Source organism: Cibotium barometz, chromosome 9 (assembly GCF_041138505.1).
Source record: "Cibotium barometz isolate CiBa-2024 chromosome 9, ASM4113850v1, whole genome shotgun sequence".
NCBI classification, from domain to species: Eukaryota; Viridiplantae; Streptophyta; class Polypodiopsida; order Cyatheales; family Cibotiaceae; genus Cibotium; species Cibotium barometz.
The window spans coordinates 5,518,971-5,543,158 of record NC_141054.1 but is presented as its reverse complement, the minus strand read 5'-3'; the positions used below and the strand labels follow the sequence as shown (position 1 = coordinate 5,543,158).

The window sequence follows — 24,188 nt, the reverse complement described above, 5'->3', positions numbered from 1 at the left end:
GTTGTCCTAGGTATAGAACTGCTCTTGAGGATGGAAAACATGCCTTTTGGGACTACCCCACTATCAGAGGTACTTGGACTAGAATTGGGAAATGGGTTTACTAGGATACAAGGTCAATGAGGGGATTGGTTACTAGGGAGATGGGTTTACTAGGATACAAGGTCAATGAGGGGACTGGTTACTAGGGAGATGGGCAACTAATCATGGACATGCTGATTTGATCTTCAATATAATTAGATTCTGTTGTCTTTTGGAGATATGGAACACCAGGAATTGTATAGTATTTCAAAAAGTATGTGAGCAGGGATAGATGTGATAGGATTGATGCATAAATATGTGTGTGTGTGTGTGTGTGTGTGTGTGTGTGTGCTCTGGTCCATACATTTGGTAAATAAGTTGAATAAGGATGAGATGATACAGATGATTCAAGTCTTCTAGACAGCGATCACTTGACTCCTATTCTTGGGAGGGAGACCTTCATTCATACTCGGCTAAGCCTAACAAGTTGTTTTATATGCTTTTACGGAATCACATGACTGGATCTAAAGACAAAGCCAGTTAAGTTTGGACCAAAGACTAGAAGATGGTATAGGAAAGTGAAGCAAATGGATTACACATTTGTAGCTCTTATTGAAAACCCAGTTGGAACCAGACCTGTAGTCAAAATCTGGTCTAAGAAGGGGGATGTTTCTAGAAAAATAATCACCTAAAGAATGCACCATTGAAGCCATGATTGAAGCCTGCATTCATCTTGGATATGAGATCTCATGGGAAAAGTCTTCTTTTTGTATTGGAGGATGATAGATGGTCTCTGATTTGCAGTTTACTAAACGAATGATGATAAAGCTGATGTAAAGTTGCTTTTTGGTAACTAAATATATATCTATTAGTCCCAAAAAAAGGCGCCCTATGCTCATACATATCTACCCTCCAACATACATATTTTTTCAACATATCTACGCCAATTTCCCTTTCATACCTACGCTCATACATATCTACCATCCAACGTACATATTTATTCAACATTGTTTAATCATTTCTAGTAATTTACGCTCATCAACAATAAATAATATGTACTTGTATGTATTGTTGCTTTTTGGTATTTTTTTCAAACAAAATGCATATTATATTAAGAAATTAGAGAAAGTTACTTTTGCTTGTTAAGTCTCTCTATATGTTGCTTTCTGGGTTTTTAAAAAAAAAAGAGAAACTGTAATTATATTAACATAACAGGATAACAAATACAAAGTCAGACCCAAGGGTCTAGTTAGGGAGGCTTTGAAGAAGCTTAATTCTAACTTAAGCTAACATATTCCTTATCTCAGTAAGGTTGCGAATGTAATTCTGCAAATCTGAATCTTTAATCAAGAGCTCGACTTCTTCATCATCAGCCACTAAACCATCTTGAAATTTCCTTTCATGCTGGATTTCCTTGATTTTCTCTTGGAAGTCCTCTTTAGCCTTGGTCATGTGCAGGGTCTCTTTTGTTGCATTTTTTGTGTATTGCGATTCACACGCCTTCATGCTCGCTCTATGCAACGTCTTCATGTGCACATACAATTCAGATCTCAGTCCGTGCATCAAATTGCTATGTGCATTCTTAAACAGACAGTTATTCCTATGAATCCAAATAGCCTAGAGATATTCAGCATGAATGACATTCCAAAAAGAAGCAAAGCATTTAATTTGTTGTCCCATAAGGATTTCTTACCGTGACAGTTGCCAGTTATGTATAGGGCTTACACATTGGTTCAGAAATTTAATAGCTTCTATGATATGGGCACACCCTAAAAACACATGCTCTATTGTTTCCAATGCAGCATGACATCTTGGGCATGCTCCACTTCCATACCCAAAATTTTGGGCTCTAGAGTTCATCCATAGGGCTTGATGGGCAACTACCCAAAGTAGGCATGATTTTTTTGGCAGGATGAAGGAAGACCACATGTTTTTTAATTTGAAACCCCATTGTTTCCTATCCCAGAGGATGTTCCATCTTCTATTTAGCTTACAATGTAAAGGCGGTCCACGGTGGGGAAGAGACGGGATTGGCAAAGGCTTTGTGGGTAAAAGGCCCCTTGAGTTGGATAAGAGCCTTTCTATCATCCAGCCACAATTGCATTCTACTCTAAATCAAGAGAGTGTCTTCATGTGAAACTCTGAAGAGAGATTTTAGCTCTTGCTCTGTTAGCCATATGCACTCAGATCTGTTCCATATATCTTCCCATATTTGTATGTCTTTTTTACGGAGCTTAAATGCACATCATGTATGCTTTCTCACATTTCCTTAATGCATGACGTGCTTGTGTGTGAGAGATGAGTGGAAACATTTCAAGAGAAGAGACATGTTTGCTTGCCATTCAGCATAGAAATGCCCTCCATCCTTCCTTCTTCTATTGCATTTTGAGTCAACTACCCGAGAGCATCAGCTGCTTACAACAGTGGGGCAAGAGGGCAGCCCTGTCTAATGGATCTGCATAACTCAAATGAATCTGTTAAAGTACCATTCACTGTAACCCTGGCCCTTACGTTACCAAACAAATCATGCACCATTTTGATGAAGGTAGGCTCAGCCCCATGTCTTTGAGGGATTGTAGAACAAAATCCCATTCCAATCTATCATAGGCTTTGTCAAAATCAATTTTGAAAAAGATAAATGCTTGTTGCGTTTGTTGGGCATATTCAACTCCCTCCCAGAGAGCTATAATGGCATCCAAAATGAATCTGCCTTTGATAAACCCTTTCTGTTCAGGTCTTATCCATTCTTGTAGATGGACTGATAAGCGTTTGGCTAGAGCTTTGGCAAATATTTTATAAGCTGTAGAGAGCATGGTGATAGGTTGCCAATTAGCTATATATTCTTTAGCCCCTCTCTTGTGGATAAGTTTAATGACCCCTTCGTTTATGGAGATTGGGAGAGCTCCAAACTTGATGAATTCCTTCCAGACCTTAGGGAGGGGAGAAGTAAGGAAGTGTTTAAAAGTTTTGAAGAACTTTGTGGGCAGGCCATCAAGCCCAGGACTTTTACCATTTTTCATAGCCATGATGGCTTCTTCAACCTCTCCTCTTGAGAGGTCACACTCCAAGGTTCCAACCACGCTCTTAGAGATTATTTTTTTCCTTCATTTTTAGATAGTTTGCATGGCTTTAAATCGGTCTTCTGAGGGGGCTTTTCTGATAGAAAAAACCTCAGAGAAGTGATCTCTGATTATTTCTAGGTTTTCAGCTCTATCGATTCTGCATAGTTACCATTGTTATTTCTAAGCATTGGGATATGGTCTACTCCTGCCTTCCTTTTGAAGATATTGAACATCTCTTTAGAGGGTCTGTCTAGTTTCCCTACCCACCATTCTCTAAAGAACAATTTTAGTTGTTGGCACTGTATCTCATCCTCTTTTTTAAGCTCATCTCTAACTGAAATTAGTTGGTTTTGGAGGAAGAGTTGACCTTGGTTTATTCTCTGTTCTAGAGATTGGAGCTCTGGAATTTCTAATGTCTTCTATTTGCCCTTATTCTGGTAACTTCCTTTTTAATATCAATAAGCAATTTTTGGGAATCTCTCACCGCCTGGCTCTAGGCATGAGAGGGAGAGGCATTGGAGCTAAAGTGTTTTGTCCAGATTAACTCCAGATTGTTCCTAACAGTTGGGAGTTGGAACAACTTCGGGTCTGTACGGAACCATCCTGACCTGACTTTTTGGGAGCCTTGTGAGAAAGAACAGAGGATCGAATAGTGGTCTGAGAGGGCTATGCTATATTGAAGTTTCACTTTGGTGGTCAGGAAGCTATTGCATAAGGCTGTTGAGGAGTAGCACTGATCTAACCGAGCCTTTCTCAATTGATTCACGAGCCTCCCATTTCTCCAAGTGAAGTCATGGTCGCATGCCATGTCATGAAGGGAGTGCATGCCTTTCAGATCAAGCCAGCTTGTCCTTTCTGCACCTCTTATAGTTTTCCCTAAGTTCGATAACCTATCTTGTGGAGATTCCACCATTTTGAAGTCCCCTACAAGAATGATCGGGTCCACAAAGTGCATAAGAGACTCCTAGAGCTCATCTTTGGTGCTTGTCGAACCTGTGGCATATACTGAAATCACTCTGTCAACTTACGGTCCTGTAGTTGCATATTAATAGCTACCCATCTATTGAGGGAATCTATCTCATTACTCATATAGAAAGGCATCCATGAGTGTGAATCCCTATAGAAGTACCACCTCCCCCCTGGGTATGATTAGAGCTAAACCAGTTATGTTGTTTGGAAACTAACTCTAGGTTCTTTTTCAGCAATTGGCATGTAGCTTTGACTTCTTGGAAATAGATTATGATAGCTTGAAGGTTAATCTGGGTCAACCAACTCTTAATTACCCTAGCTCTATTGCCATCAATTAATCCTTTAGTATTGTAGGATAAAATATTGAATTCAGTCATAACTTCTTTTTTTTTGGGGAGGGGGGGGGTTTGAAGACTCTTGAGGTCTCTTCTCTGAAGGGATTGGAGAAGCCATTCCTCCTACCTGAGATTGCCTTCTTTTCAAGGCTATTTAGTCAACCTTGGACTTCCCGTTTTTTCTCATGACCTGTTTTACTACTGACAAGGAGGGGGACTTCCTATTCTCTAAAGGGAGAGATTAGTCTTCTGCCTGAGAAGGGCCTGGGTCTAGATTGACTTTGAATGCATCTTGGAAGTCCATGTCTTCTACTTCCTTTTCTAGATCACTGTCCTGAAGCTGTGTGCTTGGGACTTCTTCATCCTCGTCTTCACTTGATGAGTCCTTTCTATCTTGGGAGGGGTTTGTTAGATCTACTAGAAGAGGAGAGAATCTATTGGGGTTTAATCTTCTAGGGGGGTTCCTAGGGGGCTGATTACGATTTACTACGTTTCCCCTTCTACCTACCTATTGAAAGCCTTGGCTATCCTCTTTTGGAATCGAATGTTGAACGGAACATGGAGGTGGTGGGGGAAACTTGATGTGGCAGTTTCTAATGAAGTGTTCCTTTGAGCCACAATGGAAACAAGTGTTGGGAACATTCTTGAAAATCAATGGTTGTTCTAAGACAATGTCTGATCCTACATTTATAGATAGGGAGGACGAGAGTTCCTTGCTTAAATCAATCTCAATTAGAGCTTGAGGGTGCCACCTGGGGTTAAGCTTTGAGTTTGCCCTTACACCCAAAAGCCTTCCTATTGGTTCTAGTAGCAACTTAATGAGAGGATGTAGATGCAATGGAAGATTGGGAAGTTCTATCCAAACAAGACACGGGGAGGGTTTGGGGCCTATCAGAGAGAAATCGGGTGTCCACGAAAAGAGAGACAGGGGGGAGTTTCGGAGGACCCATTGTCTTGCACCCAAAGCATGAAGTGCCATCCCTTCTTCTCTAAATACAAAGCAAAAATAATTATTAGATTAATATTGGGTATGTTCGACTTCCAGGCCATGAGAGGACCAATTGTTCCTGATCCAAGCTTTTAGGGTTTCTGCCGGTGGCCTTGGTCCATAGCACAGACCAATTAGAGCTCTGGATTGGTAAGTTTCCAACCATTCCTGAACTAGATTAACAGGAGCATGACCGAAACCTTACTGTTTCCGTCTACTGCAGTTTCACCTCCACAAGGTTGATCACTTCCGGTTGGGTTATGTTGGGGTCGATGTCGGTGCTGGCTCCTCCTCGTTTCTTCGCTAGGGCGGCTTTCAGCTAGAGCATCTCCTTCTCCATCAAATTAAAAAACTGGCAGCTTTCCACGGTCTTCTTCTTTTTGCAACTCTGGTGGGGTTCTTCTGAATGCTCCATCTTTGAGCAGCTCCTCGGACGGAATAGGGGAGAGAAGGGGACCGGTAGCCGAGGTGGGTGAAGGCAAAAATGGACTGTTTTTCGTGAACTGCAAGTTGTGTTAGGTGGGTGAGTAGAATCAAGGTGCTACCAAAAAAAGGACCAGTTTGCAAGATGTCCCCATGGTTCACATGCAAGAAGAGGAATCCTGAGGACCCCCTCTCTCCTTCATGAGTGGCGGTAGGTGGGGAGGCAACGTATCCTGAGGGCAGCGTCTGGTTAGAGGCATCTCGTTCTGTTCTTGAGCCCTGTTGGCTGATGTGATGATTGTAGCAAGCTCCTTGTGTTGGTTCAATTCAATGTCGATCGGTTGAGAGCCTGGTTCAACTGGGGCCCTTTGGCCTACAGGATAGGGGAGAGGCCCTTGCTTCGACTCAGTCAGAGGGCCAACTGAATAGCACTTGGATGGACGTTGAGAGGGAGAACAAAAAACCCTAGTGAGGGATTGACGTACATTAACAAACCTTGTTATCCGTTCCGTTCCGCTTCCTGCTTTCTGGTATTTTAAACACTAGATTATCATGTCTCAATAAATGGTCTTTAATATATCAATTATTACATATGATTTATCCATAAGAAATTGCTTCCACTGACCCATTGTGAATCTATCATGCCTATTGATATATATAATATTTTATTTTTTCCGCAAAGAAACTTTAGATATCTATTATCATTAAGTTGAAAAAAAAACAAGATAGCAGTCTCTAAGTCATTAAATTTTCAAAAGCATGTTGATTTTTGTTAGAGGGCATGCGAATTTTGCACCAGTAGTAAATTCTAGTCAAATGTTGTATGTAGTGTCTTTGAATGCAGTGTGTTAATTATTTCATATGTGAAGAATCCTGGTCACGCACACTTTCTCAGTTATGATCCACATTTCGCACCAGTATTGGTATAACCAATAAAAAAAAAATCCTGAATGTGTGGTGAAGATTATACTTAATGGTGACTGGTGAAGGAAAGAGAATGTCCATCGTCTAAGTGTTCCCTACTCCCCTGCTTCTTATGCCAGCTTCGACTAAACCCTTGGAATTCCCGCCGCAGCTCTCGATGCTGCTATGATCAGTTGCAGCAGCAGCAGACGTCGTCTCACCGGATTTTAGCAAAAGTGGGGAGCTGCTTCTTGAATCCGTATTCTTTGTGGAACAGCAGCACGTGTTGGCCGCCTCGTTATTTATAATTATGTCAACAGCAGCCCCTCCTCCTCCTCGGCCAAGATCCAGCTGCTGGCTAAACTGTTGATGCTGAAGATCATATGACATGACGTCTTGTTGTTGTTGTTGTTGTTGGAGGTGTATCTGCTGCTGCTGGTAGAGCTGCCTAAACCTTTGAGCTTCTTTCTTGAGCGCATCATAGTGAGCTGCACCCACCCTCCCACTGGTTAGTTATAAGTAACACTGATCATATCATTCTTAGCTACAACTTGTCCTTTTCAGATACTACGCACAACAAAACAAAAAGAAGGCAAGGTATTGCACAACAAAACAAAAGCAAAACTTATTAAGCGGCAACAAGAAGCAAATTAGAATATGCTTGGACAGCTCTAGATGTGGTTTATCACGAGTTGATAAATTTTTTATGAATCCAGGAAAGCTTGTTGCACAAAATTATGTTGCTAACCGTAATCAGAGGTAAGAGACCTGTGAAACAAAAGAAGAGCACGACGTGCCAATCTATCAAAAAAGAAGGCTATGTCCCTTGAGTTATATGAGAACATCTAGCTGAGATGATCATATGAGTGTGCGCTACTGACAGCTCATGCAGCGCTAGCTAGCCCAATCAACCAACGGAACATGTCATGATGTCCCACAAAAAAAAAGTATGTGTACTACTACTAATTTATCAACAAACGAAAGATCTCTTGAAAGATGACCAGAGATGAGGAGCACATCTGTCCGAACGTCCATGAATAATGAGAACCTTGTAAGGTCTCGAATCACAAGGAGTAACCCCAACAGGATAGATAGCACAAGAATCCGAGCTCTTGTGAAGGCATTAGCATCTCCCCCCACATCCTTCAGAGGGCCTAAGGCTGCGATTCTCCTTGATATTCAGCATGACTCTTATCTTCCTTCAATCCACTCTCAAGCACTTAGCAACCATGTAGTTCCATCATCTCTCATTTTTGCGTACACGTAAGTGACTTTATATAATCATGTCTTAATCTATGGTGGTGGGTCTCCATGCTCCTACAATGTAATGTCTACGACTCATTCATATGGACTTGGATCCATATGTTGTGTGTCTTATTTGGTTCACCCCTAATTACACATTCTTTCCACTCTATAATTGCCAGGAATATGCCTTCATGTCTTATTTGATTAACAAACATCCTACTATAATTAGGGACTACAAGATTAAAAAAACTATTCGAATTTGATCTTAGAAGACTTTGGCTTTGGGAAATTGTACTAGTAAGCGATCAAAGGATACTTGTTCTTAATAGTTTGCTTATTTAAGCAGGGAAGAGGTCGAAGCCTGCTTTCGAAGGCTGGGCCTCTCTCTCTCTCTCATTCGACTGAGAATGCATTTGACGAGGGGGCGCGAGGTCCAACCAACGGAGAGATTATAAGAGCTTCCGCCGAGCCACCCCATAACCGCCACCTCGAATTACTCCATGTATTCGAGACAAACCTTACTAATGCTAAAAATGTTATCTAAGTTCCCCTCCATTAATTAATTGAATATCTTTTTTCACTCATTGTATGCCCCTATTAGGTTCCTTTTTTTTTCAAATAGTACAAGTGCACCCTAAGAAGATATATGAATCCCTTGCTTTCCTCTTTTTCATTGTAGTCTTGGAACAACATCTACACTCGACGTGTTGATCTCAATAGTGGTCTCTTAGATCCTGATCCTTGTAATGGATTGCTATGTTACTTCTCCATAGAAAGCCTCTCCAATGCTAGTTGATTGGTAGTCTCACACTAGTTCCTTAGAACCAGCCACGCTTTTAAGGAAGAATTCGGAATCAATGGTAGCGGTGAGGACAATGGTATACAGTATCTATATTCCTTCTCCTCCACTCCAACACGAGTTGCATTTAGCAAAATTGTTTGAGTTAAAAGATCATGCCTTCCTTCTATCAAACTTAATAGCGGACTTCAATAACTCATAACACGATAGAATTGACCTCAACTTAAATTTCCAGAGTGTATAGTTTTGAACTTCCAAAGCGTATAGTTGGTTCCATCTAACTTTCTTTCATGGAACTAGCCTTTTGGAGTTGCATTAATTATAAGTTGAGCCAATTGTTCGAATCCCCTATCACAAAAGCAGGTGCTTTAGAAAATATAACTTGTGCATTTACACAAACAAGGTCTTCCACACATGCACGAACTCCTAGATTGAATGGTTCTTATCAGGTGATGGCATTTATGATTTATCCAAGTCTCGTTTCAATATGGTGGGAAGTTTGTTACACCTTGTACGAAAGTATATTCTGTATATGTGTAGATTGATCATTGGCTTTTGGTTGTGCTGTTTATTAGTAGAATCATCGCTGCCAAGTTGTATTGTATTTGGAGTGGAGGATCATTTTGTAGAGCTTATTGTCCTTGTGATCTCCAAGCAACGATGTTAACCAGCCTTTTGCAAAAAGACCTAAGAGAAAGCAACATGTCTACCATTCCAGAGAGAACGAAAGTCTCTTCCAGGCTATTCAGATAAATATTACATGCATATCAACTAATCCAGACAATAAGAGCACGAGTATCGACCTCTAAAAGGAAGATGGACTTCTCAATAAAAAAGTTTACTTACATCTATCCCAAAGTAAGAGCATTTGTACCAATCTATCCACAAAAAAAAAAAAGGGTTACATATTCTATCCCAAAGTAAAGAGTATATATAAGTACCAAGGAAGAGTACGTCCCTTGCAGAAAGTGATTTCTGATCTCTAGAGATGAGTACGTTAACACGATCAATTGAAAACAAAAAGTCGTGAATGCCAAACTAGAGAATATGTACATCAATCAATATGCCAACACAGGACTGAGAAGAGTACGCATATCGAGACGTGTACGTATGCTGGTACATATCTGTAGCGTAATTCGTACTATATACTTTAATGTACGAGAAAAATGTGTATTTGTCTCAAAATCTAAGAGAAAAAGGATAATATGTGATCTGATCTCAACCCAACCCCAGCTTCAAACATCATGTGAGCTTCCTACAAAAGCACTTCCTGCAGAGGACCGTCATTGGCTATATATATATATGCATATTTGATCCCTCTAGTACAACCATCCACTGAGAATGCTGTACTCTGAAGCAATATTGGCCTTGCACGAACTTGCTCCAAGTTTCCTCGAAGTCCGATCCTCTAGACACACATGCATGCATGTGGCCACATACATGCGCGCCTATCATTTCAGACATGAACGTGTGCTCACTATGGCTACTCTCCACCATCCACACCCCGCGGGTGTGGCCTTAGACTGAGCACGTCAGCAACCACATTCTTTAAATTACCCCGGATGAAAAGGACTGGGAAGAGGGTGCCACCATCAAACTTGATGTGGACATTGATCTTGTTTGCGACTAAGTGTCCGGATCCTACTTCTGTTACTGCTACTGTTGATCCAAGTCATACCACTCGGCCACACTATTCTTCTTTTGCCATTTAGACTCATCTCTTCTTTAAACGCATTCCAAGATGTGATGATGTAGTTGTTGGCACTTAAGTGCCACCACCAGCATGTGTGTGCATAACCCTCAAGATCTAATGTTGCAAAACACAACACACCATGGCTCTTTGGATGCGAGGATCATTTGTGTTTTCCTCTCCTTGATGCCTTTAAACTTATCTTTGTCATCATTGGTAGAAGAGTTTCTCCCTCTTTGCATGTTAGTACCAAACCGATCCCAAGCATTGGCATTGGGTTCAATGTACACACCCTTGCCTTTATCCCATTGTTGGTTAGCAAAGATGAGAGGAAAGTTCTCCTTATTATCAAATCCTTCATGCATTGTCAATTAGTTGGGTTGCTTAAATGCCACACTAGTAGTGCGATCAACCTTTCTTGGCTCATCATGAGCAAGCAAGGCATCACTATGCATAGGAGGGGATGTCACAACTACACTTTGCTCCTATGAGTTGGTCCAATAAGTCATCAATGCGAGGGAGCGGGAACTTGTCCTGCTTGTTCAACACTCGGTAGTCCTGGTAGTCCACACACAAATGCATTACTTGATCCTTCTTGACCAAAAGGATTGGGACTCCAAACGGTGAGAAGCTCGAACAGAAAGACAAATATGTTATCCAACATTTCCTCCAAGTTCTGCTAGTTAAGCTCTACCAACTCTGGGCGGCTCATTCGTTACGGAGGCCTTTGTACCTACAATAATTACCTCAACATGAGTGACTCCTCAAGCCAAGATGGTGGAAGTAACTCATCTGGTAATGAAGAGATGCCTGTACTCCTAGCTACCTACAAATTCTCCAACTCATCCAACTTCATAGCAACAAAGATACATGCTCGACCATCTTTACTTATCACCCTCTTTGTTTACCTCAGCAATGGGTTCTGTGTGAGACAACAAGGATTCCCGACAATCTCCAAGTGTCAACTGAAACTATCCTAGATATTAACCTTGTGGTAGATCACACCCGCATAACCATACAACATCCAAAAAAAACTCTTCAAAAACCTCTTCCAATTTCTTTGATATTCAAAATTCATCAGAGTTCTTCTGCTTGCCGCTCATAACGATGGCCAAGACCACTTGACAGGTGTACACCATTGTACACAATTGCGACCACTCAACCTAACGATCATAATGATATACTCTAAGGCTCCTCCATCGAAAGTATGGACACCAGCGGATGTGCATGAATCGCCCGCCCCTCAGCGCATCACCTTGTCATGTCGATCCAGGATAATTGAGATCCTGCTACACTGGGTCGGTCAAATGAAGACCGACGATGGTACTAGTCGGAGGCGGAGGGAGGGAGTGATGTCAATGTAGTCGTAACTGTTATGGTAGAAGAATCGGCCTTCTCCTTTCGGAGAGTCCTTTCCAGTATGCTTGGTGGATTCACTAGAAACCCTATCCAGTAGCTTTCTTAGCACGAAATTCGTCACCGGTGAGGCGAAGCCCTGGCGATACTTTGGGTTGTCCTTACCATGCTTGGGTTGCTAACCCTTATATTTGCATTTTCGAAACTCCCCTACGTCTTGAGGGTAGTAGCCATACATACAGGGTTAGAAAGATCAAGGGGAAAGGAATATACACACATCCGCATGCAAGGATAGTTTCAAATGCTCAATGCAAGATGTGACCGTCAAAAGGTCCTCCGGAGCATGAACAAGAATTTAAGAAACACGTGAGATGGTTAATTGTCAAACATAAAGCACTCCCAGTGCTTCTTCGGATCTTGCTGAGTCCACGGGCACAAACTACTTCAAGCCCACCTTGCAACAATAATTTCAATAACTAACTAACATGGCCTTTCCCCCATAGGAGAGCTGCCTTGTCAATGTCGTGCAAACAAAGTGAACCTGAAAAACATCCACACCACCCGCTATAACAGCTATAACAAGAGTGGCAACCATCTCCCAAACCCAATTGGTGACAACCTCACCATCCATCTTCCGGTTGAACTTGGAGCTCTCCCCCCCTCCCAAACCCAATTGGTGACAACCTCACCATCCATCTTCCAGTTGAACTTGGAGCTCTCCCCCCCTCCCCCCCTCTTTTCCGAAAGAAGAAGAAGAAAAGAGACTTTTATTAAGTATGAAATAATATACAAAAGGGAGGTTTCAAACCAAACAAGGGAGAAATCTCAACAAATCCCATACCTTGTGTTGCCAACAAGGTTCCATATGAGTGGGAGTGAAAAAGATGCCAACAAGGTTCCATATGAGTGGGAGTGAAAAAGATGCCATAATCCCACTCTCATAAATTGGTCGCACTTTCTCTCTACACTCCTAGAAGGTCCGTAAATTCTGGCCCACGTGGCAATGAGAGAGTGGATGATATCGCTCCAAATCCTGTAAATGCACTATGACTCATAAACCAAAGTACTACCCTCAATGGCCTTAATGCATCTAGCCTTTCAAACGTGCCAGGCTGCAACACTAGCGATAATCTCCCATGAACTGTCCAATCTTTGAGTTGGTGAGAAGTATTTTGACTCTGAATTGTCGTGAAGACAATACCGCCTAGCAACTCCTTGACTGATCATAATGACTAGATCCCTGACATTCCTCTCATACCTGAGTTGTGGGCTTGACTATGTCAGCCAAATGATAGCACCAAAAGAAATGTTATATGCATCCTTACAAGGAGATGAGCTATCACAGTCCAAATTCTCTATGCTTCCTTGCACTCCCATAAGCAATGGTAGACCATCATTGAAGCTCCTGCACATATCAAGCATGTTGGACCACCAATCTCCATTGATTGGTGGCAAGGCTACCAAGTAGAGAAACCCAAATATAGCAAGATATTTGTGTCCACTCGTAAGAATGCTATAACCTCCTCCAGGATATGCTTCGTCCATAGTTCTCCAAGAGACCATCAAATGGGAGAAGTACATCCTGATGGTCAAGTTTGCTTATAACAGTGCTAAGCATGCGGCTACTAGTTATAGCCTGTTTATACTTATGTATGGATACCAACCTAGATCTCGAGTAATAGTTAGACTTAAGGCTATTTAGATTGATGCGGCTAGAGATTTCCTAGCAGATATGCAAGAAATGCTAGTTAGTGTACGAGGAGCTATCGGAAGTGCACAAGATCGTGCATTGTTTTATGCTAATAAGGAGAAGCTAAGGAGCGTTCACTAATAGAGTTCACCAAGGGAATGCTAGTTTATTTGAGAGCACCCAAGAGTTCAAAGACATTACGTACGGGGAAGGTTGGGAAGTTATCCCCTAGATATTGTGGACCTTAAAGGATCTTGAAAAAGATTGATGAGGTTTCTTATACGCTAGAGTTCCCTCAGAATATGAAAGTTCATCTTTTATGTCAGTCCATTGAAAGAGATATTGGGAACTCATGATAACTTTGTTAAGTAGAGGACTTTTCCTATGGTCCACATTAACCCGAGAGGGTGATTGATTTTAGGGAAAGACAACTTGATCCCTAATTTCTAAATATAAGATTAAGTGTTAATATAGAGCAAAGAAGGACTCAGCTTTGGAGTCGACAGCTCGTTTAAGTTAGCGCTTCTCTAATTTCATTTAGATATCCTCCGTGTCACATCTCTCCAAATATCAACCATCTTATATAAAGAAAAAGATTGGTGCATCATCCTCCCTCAGAGTGGAGATGCCTATAACCTATAGAGATACACTTGTTCCAGAGAAAACGCAAAACGAGTGATGAAGCCCTTCTAAGAAGGTTCCTTGAAATGGAAAATCACTAATGCAAGATTAGGTAAGCTAAGATATAAGATAAATCATCATGTAGATTAGCATGTAATTAGCAAGAATTACACATATATCACACATAATACCTAAGTGGTTTAATGTCCTACTGTGAGAATGAAAATAGCCTTCTATAAGCCAAAGTGTAGTAGCTCAAGGCTCCATGGTTCATTCAAATGTTAAATGATCAAAGAATACAAATCAGAGTCCACGTGCCCTTTTATACTTGAGCCCAATGGCCATAATCCTAATTCTAGCTAATGAAGTTACTACTTCATTACAAACCATCTCTTCCCAAAGATTTTGTCCTCAAAATCTATCATATATATAATTATGCATTAATGAGAATTCAAGGCTCCATCATGCCCATAAGACCATAAAAGTTAATGAAAGATCCCAAAAGTAGTCATGTCGATAGTATAGTCAATGTAAACTAGATTCTCTAAATATAAGAAAAGAAATATCCTTGATCTTCCGCATGATCCCTTGAATAAAGTCTCCAAGGAAATGATTGAATAAGCCTTCAATCAATCTTAGAAATCTTGAACCCATAAGCTTTGACTATCTGATGGAGAATAACCATCAACTTATATGTAGGAGACTATCTTCACATCCATGTCATAGTTGAAAGCCCTTGTAATTCCTCTATAAAAACATCTTGAAATGGGTTACAAATGAGTTATATATAATGTTAAAACATCCCTCATCATAATTCTCCATCACAATAGCCCTTGGAGTCCATTAAGATAGTAAAAAAAACTCCCAAAATTGTCTTTGCAAAATCTATCCAGAAAATTATAGAATGTATATCAGCCCATATAAGAAGCAAAAAGTCCATGAAATTATGCCACATGGTCAAGAACATCCTTCAAAAATAGACCTTATTGTTGCACATAACTAAGACTTAGTGGTTAGGTAAATGCTTCCATTTGATGAGGAACTCCTCTATGCTTCTATTCCTCAACTCTCTTATTCTTCTTTCTACAATCCTTTCTGCTTCATAAATGATCTCATCCTCTTCATCCATAGGTGGAAGCTCTTCCACTTCATGAGATATAGAACCCACATACTTTTTGAGATTAGATACATGAAACACATTGTGGATTCTCGTAGAAGAGGCAAGGTCAAGCTTGTAGGCCAAATCACCAACTCTTTTTAAGTACTAGGAATGGACCATAGTACCTACCATTTCAAGGTGTTTTCATGGAGGAATTGCAAGGACTTTCAACTATGACATAGATGCTGAGATAGTCTTCTACATATGAGTTGATGGTTATTCTCCATCGAATAGTCAAAGCTTTTGGACTAAAGTCTTCTAAGATTAATTGAAGGCTTGTCCAATCATTTTCTTGGAGACTTTATTCATGGGACCATGAGAAAGATCAAGGACATTTCTTTTCTTATATTTACATGATCTAGTTCTACACCAACCATGCTAAAAACATGGCTACTGTTGGGATCTTCCATTTACTTTTAGTCTTATGGGTATAATGGAACCTTCACTTCTCATTGATGCATAATTGTACATATGATAGCTTTTAAGAACAAAATGTTTGGGAAGGGATGGTTTGTAATTAAGTAGTAACTTCATTAGTTAGAATTAGGATTATAATAGCCATTGGACTCAAGTATGAATAGAATACATAGATTCTCATTTATATCCTTTGACCATTTGACATTTGAGTGAACCATGGAGCCTTCACTTCAGCTACCATACTTTGGCTTATGGAAGGCTATTTCCATTCTTGCAGCGAGAGATTAAATCACTTAAGCATTATGTGTGATATGTGTGTGATTCTTGCTAATTGCACGCTAATCTACATCATGATTTATCTGATATCTTAGCTTACTTAATCTTGTGTTAATCTTATATTAGTGATTCTCCATTTTAGTTGGAGAATCACTAATGCAAGATTAAGATAAGATTAAGCATTCTTGTTCATTGCACCTCATATTGCTTTGGAAAATCTCGTATTGTGAAAATGTTGCAAAGAGCACTAGTTTCTGACCTTTTTGGGTTTAGTTGATTCACAACAACCGAAGACCATCTTGATGGTCCCAACTGAGCTTCATGATGAAGAATTTTTTTATAGACAAGACACTCTGGGAGATTGTTACAGAGCAAGCGTCTCGTATTGCAATATTAGTGACCACAACCTCTTCGATAACATCAACTACAACAGAAAGGGAGACCCAAATCTTGCTAGATTAGACCACTAATCCTAAAGATTAGTACGAGATACATAATAATCAACGAGGTCAAAACACCTTACCAGGATAATAGACCTTAAGGAATGGCTTCTAAATATTAACGAGATAGTTGATAGTAGAATATTGATCACTACTACTCTCAATTCCTTACGTGAGTCCTATCAAAGTTTTCACACTTCATCGAATCACTCTACGAGAGGAGAAGAAAATCCTAGTACCTTTGAGAAGTTGGTTGGATTACTCCTACATGAGGAGCAAACAAGAGATCCAAAGGTGATGCTGGTAGAGGGGACCAAGCCTTCTGCTCTAGTGGCAAAGATAAAGTGGACTCGTTCACAGGGTAACACCAAGAAAAAAAAAGAAAAGTGTCATTACTGCTACCACAAGCCAAGACACTACATCAAAAAGTGTCGAAAGAGATTTGCCAAGTTGAAAGCCAATGAAGATTCAACAAACTCTCCTACCTCTACCTCCAATGATGAGAAGCAACATAGCCAGAAGAAGAAGCAAACCTAGCCCATGATGAGTGGGCTTTCTACCCACATTATCACTATGGGAAGAATGTTAAATATTAATAATGACTAATGTAGAAATAAAGAGGTACTAGGTGGTTGTGTAAAGTGGCACTTAATAACTTAGTATTCAGTTTCTAGTGTGTGTGAATAACCGCTAGTATGTAGATTTATTTATGTGGAACCAACCCCTTGAAAAGATCTTTTTTAAGCAATGATGTGTAAAGGTGGCACATCCTAGTCGGGACACTTGGTATCATGCCTTGATATGTGGCATGTGTGGTGGTAGTATATGCACATCTTGTATAAGGGGGGCCTCTCCTATAAAAAGGACCATTATTATAATGCAAAGTATGGCTAATCTTTCCATCTAATCTCATTCCTTTGTTTAATCATCCTTTGATTAATTCCTAATCCTATCTTGTTAATCAAGTGTTGATCCCTCCATCTAGGCTGCACATAGATGCCAAATCAAGCTTCCTACTACTCCAATGCTAAAGTTTGCTTTTAATCCTCATGAACACAGGCACAAACTGTTGTGTTGGGGAGATGTCAATGCCAACCTGGCAACTAAGGTATCTGGTAGTGCAGGCTCTCTCAATCCGAGAGAACCCTACATCCAAACCCCAATCTACTTGCAAAGAGTCACTGATCAAAACTTGTGCCAATTAATGGTGACTCCTGATGCCAAACACACAAAGAGCTGAGTTTGTTTCTCCACGAGGTTTGGAGAAAGAACTATGTAAGTCCCATTATGCCAAAGCCAGCAAAGGGGAGTGAGAACAGTCCAAAGACTCTGGTGGAGGGAACTCGATGAAGGAGACAGTCGACAACATGATTGACATCACTCCTATCGACTAGCAAAACACTTTTGAGTGATAGCTATTGGACCAAGAGTGATGTCTAATTGCTCAATGAGCCATGTGGGGATGCAGATGGCTCCGCCCCAAGGCAAGCTACTTGCTCAACCTATTCATTGTCGTGGGCCTACTATAAAGGATGAACCAAGGAAGATGCCAACTTTGGAGCAACCCATGCTCGGGACACCATGTCCATTCCATCATTGTAGGTGGACAAGGCTAAAAACTGCTCCTCCACGAGAGCCGCATGTGTCTGTGTACTTGCAAGTATTCTACATTCATGATCACATCTAGGAACAAGTGAATCTCAAAACACTTTCCCCAAACCCAACCTTGTGCACACCTAAATTCTAGGAGCTCTACCTATCTAAGCAATATATGCACAAGGTGCCAGAAAAAGAAAAAATTTGCACGTAACTTTCTTAGGCTAGCCATAAGCTGTCAAGCTAAATTGGCAATGGTGCCCAACTATAGAGTGTCCAGGCATCCAACCGATTGAGCACTGTGGACTCACCTGCATGCAAATCTAGCTAAAGCAAGGTCTAGGCACAAGAGAGATGCAACGGAATAGAAAACACAAGCACAGCACACGTGTGGCATAATTCCCATTATACATTAATGTACGAGATAATGTTTACAACTGAGTTTTCAGGTGCAAAAAAATGAGACTAAAAATCTGATCTCTGATCTCAACCCAATGCTGTGCTGTTGCAGACCTTCAGAGATTCGCTCCAAGTCTATATCCTCCAGAAAGTCTGAGACGATGAAATTAATCCTTCATCATTGTTTATACAGCAGGGTTATGTGCTAGTCAACCTGTTTTGATATTGTGGGCTTGCTCTACGACTTGCCATGTGTTGCTCGACTACACATGACCTACATAGCTACTGTTTTGACTGCAAAGGACTCCCTCTGCTGCTACCCAACTAGCCCACATGGCTGCTCAAGCCTAGGCGCCTATGTCTGGACCTACCTTTTGGCCCGAACAATGTATTAACCTTTCAAAGAAAGAATATGCATATCCTAGAAAGAAGGGTATATCTCATGAAAGCTATCCACCGGGTACATCTCTTCAAAGATGAGAATGTAATCCTCAATAGCTGAGTACGTGTCTATATGATCAAATAAAGGAATAAAGGTGAGTATACCTATTTAGAACTAAAGAGTGAGAACACGAATGTAGCATGCATCCAGTATGATCGTGTAACATGCAGAAAGGCCTTCTTTATACCTTTACATTTAGTCAGTTTAAACATAGGAGATAGAGCTATACAGATCAAGAGTCAACACCAGATTGAGTCCTAACTACCCATTTAAGGGCCCCTCCCTCAACCACGAGTATTTGCTTTACTACTTTGGAGAACTTCTTACACATCACATCAACTAGTTAGGCAAGCATATGGGCCATGCTTAATCACCCATGTGAGCCACAACCCCAGATCCCCAACATGAAGCTGTTCATGCCATCCACTAGGAGCCCCACCAGTGGCCCTCCGAACATTGCCACCGGAGGAGATTTAGTTTGCCACCGGAGGAGATTTAGTTCCCACTAGACTGAGTGTCAAGGAGTGGTCAAGTTCGTTCAAGATAAAAAAGACAAATTTTATATTGAATTTAACATGCAACAATTGGCTATTGGCTGAGACCTCGAAAAAGCTATCAAAAACCTGTGATGTCAGAAGATTTGAAGTAGAAAGCTAAGTGCTGGGGAGGTGGTAGATCTGACCAACCCTTTCTGGTGTTGGTTACATTTGCCAATGGAGGGCAGTTGAAATTTTCTATCTTTATGGTGTGAACTACATGGAGGGCAGCGAACTGCCCTTCAGCCTCCCACTAGCCCCCTGGCATGAACAGCTCCTGTGAAGGCTCCCCTTCTCCTCGTACCCACAAGCAAGCCTTAAATTTGAAGGGTGATCGCATTAACCTAGAATTTGAAGAGCGACCTCTTTATTTCATTGGAAATTTGGAAGGTTAGAATGTTGATCATGTGTCTTTTCTTTTAAACCTTTTCAAAATTAAGAATATGTTTTTGTAAGTGTAAAAAATTCCAGGGTTTAGGGTAAAATGCAGCAAGAAGGGCTCCTAAGGCTTCAAGGGCAACCTCTTTTTAGCATGCTATCTACAAGTAGACGTGGAAGACGTGGCCATTTCACCCAGCACCTTTCTCACAAGAAAAATTTCTAAAACTCCCAGGCAGGAGGTACCATAGAAAGAGGAACAGAGTGTTATTCGTCGTACCATCTTTGAAGAGCTTCTCTTGTGCCAAAGCCGCTATCCTCTGTTTTAGTGCACCGTTGTCCACATTAAGGACAACTCTCTGATGATCCAGGTATGTTACCTGCGGGGAGAGTGCTGACACCTCTGCCTGTGTAACGGAAAGGGGTTAATATCACGTGTGTTTGATTCATTGAAGAGGCGATTTGTGTTCCCTTTGCTCACCTGAAGTGCATTGACACTTCTTTCAAGTTCAGCAATGTATTGAAGCTTTCGCACTCTGGACCGTTGAGCGGACTGCCTGTTTGCAAGTATTCTGACATGCAGAAATGGACCGTTTACTATGATTTTCCGTAAAGAGAAAGGTATGAAATTATTATCGTGGCGTTACTCACCTTTTGGCTCGCTTAGGATCTAGCGTTGGGTCGATTGGGGTTGAGGATGTGAGCTCCCCTTGAATGCCATTGTTGAGTTTCTGGACACTTTGGACTTCTGGTTCACCTTGAATTAGGCTCACTGATCCCTTCTCTTCCAAAGAGTACTGTTCGATGACACTGTTGTGATCGGAGGGTGTCGAGGGACTTTGCTCTTCATGTAGGACAGGTGGCGCTTTAATGTGATCGGAAGTCCGCCCCACTTGGAGGGGGAAGGCCATGTCGGGACAACTAGAGCGTTGATGCTCCTGTTTTGAGGAGGTTTCTATGTCCGCAAACATTGACATGAGCTGCTCCTCGTCCAGTTTATCGAAATCCCTTGTAGGAACAGCTGGCGAAGGCGGTATGTCTGCTTGCACCTGCCCGGCAACATTGATCCTCCTGTTACTGGGCCCTGCAAGACTGAACTCCACATCCTGATCTTCGCCAATCTCATCGATCCTTGTGAAGGGCGTGACGGCAGCTGCAGTTGCATGATGATGGAAGGCCACCGAATCGCTCGAGGATCGCCTGTGCAGAGAGCTCTGCTTTTTGGCGGGGACTTGATCAGGAGGGTCGCTTAAGAGGTCATCGATCCAGGATGGCGGCGTCTGCGGAAGCAAGCTGGCAGCAGAAGGAGTGCGCTGATGTTGCTTCTGCCGTCCACTATTACGACCGCTATCACCGCTGTTACCCAGATTGTAGGGACTGCCGAAGTTGGGCCAGCAGCTAGAGAAGAGTTGGCCATTGTCTAGCACGCTTGCTGTCGAAGGGTCGCCCCCTCCAGCTATGAACAGTGCTGGGCTCTTGGGAGGAAGATGGTTTCCAGAGAACGACCAATCACCCTGCACTGGATTGGCCATCGATACTGGCCTACGAGTCACTCCTCTTGAACCCAAGCTGGAGACATTAATGCAAACCGTAAGACCTAAGTAGATTAGATAGATCTCTCCTCGATTGGGAACATTAAACCGTAAGATAGGTCTATCCTCGATTTGATACATTAGACCGTAAGTATTATAAGACTTAAGGGAGTTGAGAATAGGTGTGATTGTACTTACGCTCAAGATCGTAATTGCATCTAGTTACTAGCCGTCACATTGGGCTAGCTAGTTCGGCGGAAGAGAATACGCCTCGAACATATTGATGGATCCTGAAGAAGATCAGGATTTGTTAGTTTCAAGCAAAACGAGATGAAGTGGAAGCACGTGGAGCCAAGATGGTTAACTCCAGTCCAAGCTGCCAGAGATGTCGTAATTCACATCTAATCTTCTAGCATAATCAAGGACGCTCGCTTGAAACGGCTCTAAGCTAAGATGCAAAACCTCGAGCCTCTCGCAGTGACTATGCTAATGTCCAAAATGAACTATTCACTCTACTGGCGTTAAAAAGCAATTACAGCTAGATCTGAGCAAAAGATGAATAGCTTTGCATGTGTAGATGTTCAATTGTCTGGTAAACGAAAGTACCTGCTAACTATACGGTAAGCTGTACGTTGTCAAGGCAAGTAGAGATGAGATCCGGTCGTGTGAAGTAGTACTCAATTTTGGTTAGTGCTATACTCAGCGAGCTTCCATAGCTCATGAGACCAGAAAATGCAGAACTTTTTGTGGACGTTTATGAACTTTGGAGGAGGGAATGGCTAGAGAAGCGTGAGGCATAAGATAGTAGAGGGACAAGTAGATCGTTCGTGTGGAGACAGACAGATTCGTAGAGATCAAGCCAGAAATGTACGTAGAATGATACAACGGGGAGGAGTTCGACAAGCCCGCAATGTATGCAGAATCGACGCCAAGGGGTGGTTGAGTGACCTTGACGCTCCAATACAGAGAGGAAAGTGAATGCAAGTTACAGCGATGGAGGGAGCTCGGGAGGGGGCTGGTGAAATCAGATTTTTATCATCAGCTGAAATGGGTGGGAGAAACTCGTATGATTTGGGCCCAGGCGCACAATGTTTGCTGAGTGGGTGGGTGCGTTGTGGTTGTAGGCTGCCGGCACTCATGACTTAGGCTTACCCCAGCTCTTATAGGTGGTGAATCGTGATGTGATTGATTGATGAAAGGGGAGGAGACGATTATGATGAGGAAATGGGGTAGCTGGCGAAATCGAAGGAACGGGGTTCCAGCTGGTGTCTCAAAAGCTAGCAACGACCCTCGATTGGCATGAGAAGGCTGCGGCATCGCAGCAGAAACCGCCCAGAAAAGCGCAGCAGCAATCATCCGGTCTCGCTCGTTGCAAATGCCACCACCGGCTAGTCATGCACCTCACATCACACAAGAAATTTCTCCAGGAACAACAGAATTTCGAGCTCAAAGTGTCTCCATTCGATCAATGAATAACGAAATCAGCGGTGCGGTGTGCTGTATCCCTCAGTCGACGCCAAGCAAGGAATGTGCGGCCAATCGACGATATGAAGAAGACGTTTTCTAACCCTTGTTGGCCTTTTGAAACTTGCCACGTCCAAGCCAACATTCTGTTTTAAAACCGAACCCGACAGGACAGCTCCAGTTGGCAGCCACTCTTCCGCCGCCACGTACGACATCTCGCACATGTAAAAGACAATCGGGCACGTTCATACTGGAGCATAAAGCGCCGCGAACTTGTAAAGGTCCATTAAAATACTGTCAATAAAGGTTTTTTTTTTTTGGGAGAAGGGAATTTACTTACCAACCCTAGTAGTCGTGGCCCAACTGGCTCTGACTAGACTTTGTCACCGACTCCCTATTACCTCACCTTGAGGCTTTAACGAATATAACTACTTACCCACAGCGTTGGAATCTTTCTAAAATTTGTCGGAGTTGTCTACAACTCTCACACACCACAACACAACAAGGAGACCCTCGACACTTGTTGGGTACTCGACGCTTTATCCAACTGAGCTACTGCCGTATGTTGGCAGAAACTTGGAATTGTGTTCGCTGCAGTGTCATCTGGATTCAACCATAGGCCAGAGAGTGTTCCCAAAAAAACATTTTAATTTTGGAGGTTTTTGTTGGAAAATTTGCAGTTTTTTAAGCTACAAATATAACTAAAAGCTGAAAATTTTCAAAGTTGGGAAAATAAAATTTATAGGTGAATACGAGTGCATTGTATATTATAGTTCGTGGGCCACAACCTTTGTTTGGTATTTTCTTGAGATAAAGGAGATTAAATTACAAATTTGTTGATCTTGTCAACTACCCTTACATACACCTATCACAAAAGCATGTTAACTTTCTGCATCTCAATGAACAACTAACGGTCTTAGAAAAACCATCTCAGAATACATGCACATTGAATTCGGAATAGTTTTGTAGTCCCACTTGGGTGATCTTTGCACTTCACCAAATTTGATTTCCCAAAAGACAGTGAATTTTGCAAAGTCACTAGATCCACATGTGTCTAAGAATTTGGACCTCAAAAAATTGACCACATCAGTAGCACATTTCAAAACGACACCATCTGTCTTAAGTTGCTCATGTGTAAGTGCTCTCTTAATAAGTGCACTGCTCCAGCGTGTTCCCCCTTGCCATGTCCTAAAGCAAAGAAGTTCCAAGTCTTCTCTACTCCGATTTTATAGAATCTAGCCACAAAGTAGAAAGGCCGCTTTGCTTTAAACTGCGATGCAACACCATCTCCTAACCACACCCAATGACGATTGAATTTGACACCTTTCTTTTTTAGCCATGCATGATGTAAAAGGAAACAATGTTGTGCAAATAATGTATCATGTAGCTTATCATTTTATATGTAATAATGAGTGCTCTTCCTCACATCGCCTAACACAATAATGTATCA

The 24,188-nt window shown here is 41.7% G+C and overlaps 1 protein-coding gene across 1 annotated transcript; it reads right to left on the bottom strand.

The window, feature by feature from the left end:
• Positions 1-6,544: 6,544 nt before the first annotated feature.
• Positions 6,545-22,861, bottom strand: LOC147635181 (uncharacterized). The gene is made up of 6 exons (XM_086802134.1): positions 21,881-22,861; positions 21,473-21,564; positions 20,394-21,311; positions 20,224-20,314; positions 20,023-20,149; positions 6,545-7,186 (listed from the first exon to the last, which is right to left on the bottom strand). The coding sequence occupies exons 3-6, from the start codon at positions 21,272-21,274 to the stop codon at positions 6,804-6,806; spliced, it is 1,482 nt and encodes a 493-aa protein (XP_086658260.1). The 5' UTR covers positions 21,275-21,311; positions 21,473-21,564; positions 21,881-22,861; the 3' UTR covers positions 6,545-6,803.
• Between the last annotated feature and the right edge of the window lie 1,327 nt (positions 22,862-24,188).

What these genes read in the sequence shown, in the direction of transcription:
- LOC147635181 (XM_086802134.1), bottom strand. Translation starts at nt 21,274, where the DNA reads ATGGCCAATCCAGTGCAGGGTGATTGGTCGTTCTCTGGAAACCATCTT. An exon ending in GAAGTGTCAATGCACTTCAG is followed by an intron (nt 20,150 to 20,223) that starts GTGAGCAAAGGG and finishes TCCGTTACACAG; the next exon opens with GCAGAGGTGTCAGCACTCTC. An exon ending in AGAGAAGCTCTTCAAAGATG is followed by an intron (nt 7,187 to 20,022) that starts GTACGACGAATA and finishes GGGTGGGTGCAG; the next exon opens with CTCACTATGATGCGCTCAAG.